At 44.6% G+C, this 8,882-nt stretch overlaps 1 protein-coding gene across 5 annotated transcripts in view; it reads left to right on the forward strand.

The window, feature by feature from the left end:
* Positions 1-6,789, forward strand: part of smg1 (SMG1 nonsense mediated mRNA decay associated PI3K related kinase) — a 56,985-nt gene extending 50,196 nt beyond the window's left edge. For all 5 annotated transcript variants that reach the window (XM_053239133.1, XM_053239135.1, XM_053239137.1 and 2 more), the window contains exons 54-62: positions 9-481; positions 970-1,107; positions 1,209-1,541; positions 1,925-2,152; positions 2,639-2,847; positions 3,885-3,985; positions 4,183-4,359; positions 5,179-5,285; positions 5,410-6,789. In XM_053239133.1, the coding sequence (XP_053095108.1) occupies positions 9-481; positions 970-1,107; positions 1,209-1,541; positions 1,925-2,152; positions 2,639-2,847; positions 3,885-3,985; positions 4,183-4,359; positions 5,179-5,285; positions 5,410-5,487 (1,844 nt within the window). In that variant the 3' untranslated portion in view covers positions 5,488-6,789. The remainder of the gene's footprint in view (positions 1-8; positions 482-969; positions 1,108-1,208; positions 1,542-1,924; positions 2,153-2,638; positions 2,848-3,884; positions 3,986-4,182; positions 4,360-5,178; positions 5,286-5,409) is intronic.
* Positions 6,790-8,882: the final 2,093 nt, after the last annotated feature.

Here is an 8,882-nt window from a genome sequence, read left to right on the forward strand (position 1 = left end):
TCTGTCAGGCACCTGCCCTTCTCCCGCTGACGACCCCCCGCCGTCTAACGGCCCCGTCACGTTAGTGAAGCCCATATACCGCGGCTCCACGGTGGTCAGCGAGGACCAGATGACGCGGCCCATCAAAGCGTTCACGGCAGACTTTGTGAGGCAGATGCTGATGGGTCTGCCCACTCAGGCTCTGGGCCTGGCTCTCTGCAGCGCCCTCAGTGCTCTCGGCACAGACCTCATCGCTCAGGTCGAGGCTAAAGACTTCGGCGCCGAGGGGAAGGTGTCTCTGGACGACCTGTGTAAGAAGGCGGTGGAGCAGGGCGTCCAGGCGGGACGGATCTCCCAGCTGCTGCTGAACAGAGCCACGGTGCTGGCCAGCTCCTACGACACGGCGTGGAAGAAACTGGACCTGGTGCGCCGTCTGGAGCTCAGCATAGACGCCTGCAAGGTCAGCCTGCAGAGGGCGCAGCTGCACATCGCCATGTTCCAGGTAATGTTCCGGGAAGGTTATAACCACAGCGATGGCTCCTCGGTCAGCTTTATGGAGTTCAGTGTCTCTTGCTTGCTGATGTGGCTCTGTATGGCACACTGTAATCTATACACATGACAAAAGGACAAAGTCACAGCATCAGACTCGGGTAAGGGGCGTGGCCTAAAGTCTGAAGGTGGAGTCGTAAGAGTATATTGTGAGTCTAACAAGTAATTACTAACCAGCGTGTAATTTATACATGATGCTAAACTGGTAGCTATGAGTGTTCTTTGCTTATTAGCACTGTCAGCCTCATAGCTCCAGAGCCAAAGTGAAAGTGCAGCCATCATACAGCAAATGTTTTGGCTGCATTTGGGGGAAAAATATTAAAATAGAAAAGAAATTTAAAAGCTCCACTAAGTGACTTTTGTGCTTTTGTTTCATGTTGTTGCTCTTCCTTAAAAAAAAGCGCATCAGTTAGCTGATGAACTCTGATCTTCCCGTTACAGTGGCAGCACGAGGACGTTCTCGGGACTCGCTCTCAGCCCATGACGGTCAGCCCTCCGCCTCGCTCCATCATCCTCAGCAACATGAAGAAGAAGCTGTACAAGCTCAGCCAGGACGACGCGGCCATCGCCAGCGTTCAGGTCAGACATCAATCTCCTCCTCCTCCTTTTCCTCCTCGATGTGTGTGTTCATTCTGTTACGTATCAGTAAAGCGTAATCGCGTGTGGTTTTGGTGCTGTAGGAGAAACTGGCGTCGCTCGAGGGCAGCATTGAGCAGCGGTTGAAGTGGGCGGGCGGAGCAAACCCGGCTCTGGCGCCCGTGCTGCAGGACTTTGAGAGCACCATCACTGAGCGGCGTGCCCTAGTGGTGAAGGAGAGTCAGCGCGCCACTCAGGTCACCTTCCTCTGCAGCACCGTGCTCAACTTCGAGGGCCTTCGCACGCGCACCCCCGAGGCCCTGAGCATGGACGCCGCTCTGTTCGACCTGGTGAAGCGCTGCCAGGCCACGTGCTCCTACGCCGCCCAGTTCAGCACCTCCGTCTCCTCTCTGGAGCTGCAGCTTCTCCACAGACTGGTGCGTCTCTCTACAACACTTACTCTTTATAAACAACGTCTCTTAGCGCTGTCGAATTCTGGAGTCTGATTGGTCGGAAGGTGTTTATTGACTTGTATGTGTTACCCGTTTATTTAATTTCATGTCTTCCTGTGTTTCTGTGCATATTAAGGAAAAGACTCAAACACTAATGCGTTCATTTTTTGGGGGGGAAAAAAAAAAAAAGATTTTTAAGTGACCTTATATTTGAGTAGTTTTGGGTAGTGCATGGTTCACAAGCCTTTACAACTGATCCTGCTGCTCATTTGTTTTGGGCGTAGTTTGTATAAAATTCACGCTGCTCTGAACGTGTGTGTGTGTGTGTGTGTGTGTGTGTGTGTGTGTGTGTGTGTGTGTGTCTGTAGAGTCCCGTGATGGAGCTGTCTATCGGCGCCCCCGAGTGGTTGGCGTGCGCTCAGAAGCACCTGTCTCAGGAGATGGCGAGTCAGAGGGCGGTGCAGGAGGAACGCGAGCAGCAGCTGGACTCGGTCACTGAAACCCTGCAGCTGCTGGTGGACACCATTAAAGGCACCCTGTCCAATCACAACCGCCTACTGGCTGACGTCAAGCACCTGCTGCGCGCCATGGCCAAGGTCTCTGTGTGTGTGTGTGTGTGTGTGTGTGTGTGTGTGTGTGTGTGTGTGTGTGTGTACCGTATAACCTAATCGAACATGTTCTACCCTGGAAGCTTGAAGTCAGGATTTTACACCTGAACATTACCATTTCTACATTATCGTTATATTACTGTATGTGTCTGTTCTGTTTGTGTCTCATTGTTTGTATCTCTCTCTGTCTCTCTCTCTGTGCCTCTTTCTGTCTGTCTTTCTGTCTCTCTCTCTCTCTCTCTCTCTCTCTCTCTCTCTCTCTCTCTCTCTCTCTCTCTCTCTCTGCATCTCTTTCCTTCTTTCTCATTGTATATTTGTCTCTTTCTCTCTCTGTGCCTCTTTGTCTGTCTTTCTGTGTCTGTCTCTCTCTCTCTGTGCGCTCATGTTCGTGCTCTCCAACTCCTATCCCCTAAGACCTGTTGTGTGTGTGTGTGTGTGTGTGTGTGTGTGTGTGTGTGTGTGTGTGTTGTTCAGGATGAGGAAAGCGCTCTTGCAGACGGAGAGGAAGTGATGTATGAGGGCAGTGTGCGTCAGTTCCTGTGCGAGTACAAGGCGTGGCAGGATAACGTGCAGATCGTGCTGTTCACGGTGGTGCAGGCGACGGGGCAGCCGCGCAGCGTGGAGCAGGTGGAGCTGCTGCAGATTCCCTCCACCCTCAAGGAGCTCAAAGGACAGAGCCAGAGGTGACCCACACACTCAGTATACACTCACTGTCCACTTTAATAGGAACACCTATACACCTGCTCACTTATGCAGTTATCTAATCAGCCAATCATGTGGCAGCACACAGTGCGTAAATTCTCTAGAGTTTACAAACTCGCTATATGTTCATTATACACACTCACTATACATATACACACTGACTGTGTTCATTATACACACTCACTATACATATACACACTCACTGTGTGTTCATTATACACACTCACTATACATATACACACTCACTGTGTGTTCATTATACACACTTGTTATATATTCATCATACACACTCGCTATTCGTTACACACTCAGATACACCACGTTCTCCTCATCCTTTATAGCTCACTGTGGGAGGTGGAGCTATCTGTATTCTCTAAATAATATATAATAATAAATAACAAGACAAGGCCACAACCCCAACTGAATATTATTTATGTGGATTTTAATATTAATTCTGTTCTGCCACGTGGAACATTGTGCACTCCTCCACCAGACGTGTATGTTTTATTTTTTCTTTTTCTGACTGTCTCTCTCTCTCTCTCTCTCTCTCTCTCTCTCCATCTCTCTCTACCTCTGTCTGTCTATCTCTGTCCCCCTGGCTCTCTGTCTCTCTCCATTATTTTCTCTACTTCTATCTCTGTCTCTCTGTCTGTCCCTCTGTTTGTCTGTTTTTCTCTCCCTTTATCTGTCACTTTGTTCTCTCTTGCTCTTCCTTTCTCTCTCTCTCTCTAAATTCCGCTTCACTTTGCTTCCACAGAAGGAGAGACTTCTCGAGTCCTCAAGCCCAGATGTTGTTTAAACGTACTTGAAGTGTATTTCTCTTTTAAATCGTAAACAAATGATCGACTGATTACTGTTTGTACCCAGAGTGCTGAAGCTCATAGTTTCAGTTCAAACACAGATAACCAAAGCAAATATTTTTAATAGGTTTTTTTTTTGTGTGTGTTAAAGTGCAGTCCAGTGTTCTCAGCTCTCGTGTGTGTGTGTGTGTGTGTGTGTGTGTGTGTGTTTCCTGCAGCGTGTATAACGGCCTGGTTGGATTTGCGTCTCCCCTCGTCACTGACAAAGGAAGTGACTGTGCAAGCCCCACGTCAACCGTGCAGACGAGCTTCGCCGCCGGTAACGGACCAGATTCTGTTTCCGTAAACTTCTAGAGCTACGAAATCCGCCATTTTGTCTCATTGTACACGTTCTCTGCTCTGTTTAAGCACTAGTAAATCAGCACAGCACCTTCCTGAAAAAAGCACATTCCCAAAAGCTATAGAACGATTCTAATGTCGTGGTTTTCATTAACGTGTGTGTGTGTGTGTGTACAGCGGTGCGATGCAGTGGCGTGAAGACGCAGCCTGACAGCATGTCTCAGAACGCTCGCAAAGCCCTTCCTCGCAACCTGGGGACCCCGGCAGACACCCCGCCCAGCACCCTGCTCATCGCCAACAAAAGCCTGGCCCCGAGCCCCAAACGCACCGTCAGGGACCCGAAAACCGGCAGAGGTGTGTGTGAGAACGTCCTGTTATTCATCCGTTCGCTTTAGATTTATGACCATCAGCTCTTTCCACTATAAATATAACGTTATTTTTAGGGTTAGTCTGTGTATGCTTTCAACGAAATGTCTAAACGTTGCTTGAGTATTATATTTAACTTGCACTGAAACTGCAATTAAATCTTTAATTAAACCTTTTAAAAACACTTTTGATGTATTGATCCGATGCCACTTCAAAAATTGTCTAATTCAAAGTCACCTCTGCTGTTTTTGTTCTGTTTTTATTTAATTCTCTGTGTGTACTGGTTATATTCTGCTTATTTTTTGGGCTTATATTTTCACTTCATCCTTTATTTTATTATTTTATCCTGTGCAGTCTGTTCCATTACTTTCTTTATAACATTTATAAGTCCAAATAAAACGCTGAAAAACAAATTCCACGTGACTGTAGACGCCGCAGCTCTCCGTCTTTATTTTTGTTTATCGTGTGGATTCGAGTCACGTGATCACGTTGTTTTGTCTGAAACGTTCAGAGCAGAAAGTAAGTAAAGCCTTTAAAGCAGCAGGAACACACTCTGTGCGAGCGTGTGGCTGTGTGTGTAGCAGTTTTCCACCGATTCCCAGTGAACTCTTGTGATTTGATTTAGATTTATAAGAGATTAAAGGTCAGTTTCAGTGGTTCGTTCAGGAATCACAGGAGGCTGATGTTCAGATGTTCAGATCGTCTCCATGGTGTTCTGGCATGTGCGCTAAACATGGCTGATATTTTTCCATGTAATATGAAGGTTCAACAGGATGATGTAGTGTATAATTTATTTATTTATTGCAGCTGTGCAAGAGAGAAACTCGTACGCTGTGAGTGTTTGGAAGAGAGTGAAGGCGAAGCTGGAAGGGCGGGACGTGGATCCGAACCGGAGAATGAGCGTCACCGAGCAGGCATTTATCCCTCCTCACTATTATTTCCAAAGCTCTCTTTAAACAACGTGCGCTCACTCACCAGCGTGTGTGTGTGTGTGTGTGTGTGTGTGTGTGTGTGTGTGTGTGTGTCGTCCTTCCGCAGGTGGATTACGTCATCAAGGAAGCCACGAACCTGGACAACCTGGCGCAGCTGTACGAAGGCTGGACGGCGTGGGTGTGAACGGGGATTTCCGCGTCGGTTCACTTCGGTTCCAGCGAGGGTTAGAAATCCACCAGAATCCACCGGGTCTGGGGCTTCGGAGCCACAGAGCTGCATGCGGGCAAAAAAAACGGGGGTTTGGGGGGGGCGTCGAGGCCCTCCCGTGCGCCCACACGGGACCTCCCCCCCTCCCGTAGCACAGCAGCAGATCCAGCTAACACCAACGACACGATTCTCGGGTTTGCATCCGTCTCCCCGTAAACGTGCAAGGGGAGGGGGGAATACTGAGGACAGGGGAGGGGGGGTGTGGGGGGGGTGAGGATGAGGAGGATGAGGATGAGGCTCTTCCAGCTTTAACAACCCCCTCCCCCCAAACCAACCCCTGCTTCATCAGCGATAATAACGCCACGTCTGTCAGCTATCGATAACGAAGCTTGTGTTTTAGAGCAGGAGGCTCGTTGAGCGACACGCCTCTGGACTTCACTCGGGAGACGGGGGGCCGCGCTCCTCCCACCATCCTCTGGCCTCTGTTTTTGGATGGCTTTAGCGAGGGCGAGGTTGGGGCAGACGAGGCCGGCGTACACCGGGGCAGGTGCGCGAGGCTTTAAAGGGGGACTCCATTCAAAGCCAGACGGCCGTTGGCGGACCTGCGAGTTCTTTAAATCTTTAAAAATCTTTAAAAATCTTTAAATCAAGACTGTTTTTTTTCCCCCTTTCTCTTTTTTGTCGGATGTTTATTCCAAAAATTACTTTACACACCTCAACTCCCTTCAGTGGAGATTAGTTTAATATTAAAAAAAACAAAAAAAAAACTGTTTTGGGGGAAAATTGAATTCTTATGTTAGTGCTGGGTGTGAAGACATGACGTGCATCAGGCTGGTAAATGTTTCTTTGATCGATTGATGAGATTTAGAAAAGTTTAAGCATTTATTAAAGCCCAAATTCGAATCTGATAATCTGTTCTAAAACTTGTTTTCAGAAATGCTGCCTTTTTTTTTTGTTTGTTTTTGTTTGTTTCTTCTTTCTCTTTAGTATGCATCTGTACGATTTGTTGTGTATTTGTAGGTAGTTGGTATTTTTCTCCCTCTCCCTTCTTCAGTAGCTGTTTAAATTAGCGTTAGCACCTTCTTTCGGCTTGCCTGTGAAAGTGTGTCATTGCTAATAAATATTCCCCACTTTGCTTGCGTTTTACTGATCTTGATCTAGTTTTACATTTTTAGTGGGGGGTGTTAAGTGGATTAGTGCTGTGGTGATGGTAGAAATGTTGTCTCTTAATGATTTTACTCCTTCATTTGACAAATAAATCTGGATTTCAACTGTTAAGCTATTTGTTCAGTTATTTACAGTGAATTCATCAGGTTTATGTTCCACATGTTTCACAGGAAGAAGGACATGATTGTGTAGAGAAACATGATTGTTTGTACTGTCTGTCACTTATTTTTTACTTTAATATCCCAGTTTATAAAGTGCAGACAAACCCAGTTCTAGTGTTATTAACTTTATCTTCCTGCATTTTAATATACCTGATCACACACATGAACAGAGAATTGAAACTCATCTAAATATTTAATCTCCTTATTTAAGATTTTACTTCATTCTCTAATCTTTGTGTGTTCGACTTTTCACCGCAACACTGTTGAAATCTGGATTGTGTTTATAATTAATGCGCTCGTTATAATTAATAGGTTATTGTTTCTATAGCAACAGCTCATTCAGAGGAAATTTAAAAACTCTTATTTAGATATGACACTGTTGATGTGGTGACATGTTTATGTAACGTTGATGGAAGGAGTCTCCAGTGTCAGCGCTTTGTAACAGTCAGAGGTGAAGCTGTAACTTTAAGTTTTACATTTTCGGGACAGAGGAGTTTACGCTTCTTTGCGGTTTCTCGGTAACGTGATGTAACAAGCTGCATTTTTTTTTTTTTTTTTTTTTTTTTTTTTCCCCCCCCTTCTCTTGTTTATAGCTGCTATAACGTAAGTGAGAACAGGAACTAACTTTTTTCACCACAACATTGTGTGTAACTATAAACATAAAAGTATGATGTCATTCTTTAATAAATAAAAAGAATAATATAGCAAGTTGCTCAGGTGTAAGAGGAATAAAACACTTGGGGACGTGCCATTACAGGAAAGTGATGTTTTTGGAGATGTAACAGTCACTCAGTGCTTTACTATTTAATGTTACTTTTTTGTTTTGTTTTTTCGACGTCATTGATGCGGCTTAACGTTCACAAGCAGTGGAAGGTGCTTCAGATGCCACGTACTGTTCAAGTTTCAAATTTCTTTCTTGATTAAACCATAAATCCAAGGATATGTATTTGGACCACTTCGGAGTTGTTTTCTGGAATTTAGATCCAGCTTTCTGCTGATGACTCTGTGATTTACAGCAAGAAAATATACACTTTATGTTTTTCTATATATAAAACTGACCTTCGGCCTCACCAGTGCAGTGAGTTAGAGCTCAGCTTGGCTGCATCAATCATCTCTTAGAGTTAAATAAAGCACAATCGTTTAGTATTTTTGTTAAAAGCTATAGCAGGTATATTTGTATTGGGGTAAGCTGCTCACCTGTAAATATATAAGCTTTTTAATCGACTCACTCATCCTTTAAATCTTGTAAAGAAAGTGTGTCAGGTTTCATTTGGGTCGCTACAGCTTTCATACGAAGTTCAGGGATTAGTGATGAGGCTAAGTGATGATTAATATCCCAATCTTACACAATACATAGTGTTAGACAGGGTGAACAAAAGCTGGTAAAACTACACAAAAATAACAAACTTATATTTCTAGCTCAGCAGCAGCACAATAGCATGATGACATTTGAAGCTGGAGAAAATAAACTTAATGGTTTATTGTATAGAAAACAAATCCTACAGAAGACATTTTATGATGTTAACATTTTCTATTAAGTTTCAAGTGGAAATTTAGTGTATGGATTTCAAACCTTCCCTTGGACCCACTTAAAGGTGCAATAGTCTTTTCTTGCTTGTGTGAATAATATGGAGAGTTATGTAAAAATGAAAAAGCATTATTATTTTACACTATTGTGGATTACCCAGGTGGAAAAAAATCCCAGTTTGGAAACCTGTCTTCCGGTCTGGAATATTTGTTTATATTTGGATTGGCTTCTTGTCAGTCATTTTATAGCCATGCCCCCAACACACCTTCACATCCTCATAAATCAATATTAGGAGAAGTTGCATGTTGATGGAGTTGTAACTCGGCTTTAAGCAGTTGAATGTCGCTTGAATGTGATGTCATAACTGTCCTTGCTAATGCTAACTCAAGGTTGAACCACCGTAGGTTTTGGGGGGCGGAGCTTTGTGTACATGGCTGGAAATGGGGCCGGGTGCAATCAGTAAAAATAATAATAATAATTCATAAAAATAATAATTATAACCATTAGGGACTTTT

Source organism: Pangasianodon hypophthalmus, chromosome 13 (genome assembly GCF_027358585.1).
Source record: "Pangasianodon hypophthalmus isolate fPanHyp1 chromosome 13, fPanHyp1.pri, whole genome shotgun sequence".
Classification (NCBI taxonomy): domain Eukaryota; kingdom Metazoa; phylum Chordata; class Actinopteri; order Siluriformes; family Pangasiidae; genus Pangasianodon; species Pangasianodon hypophthalmus.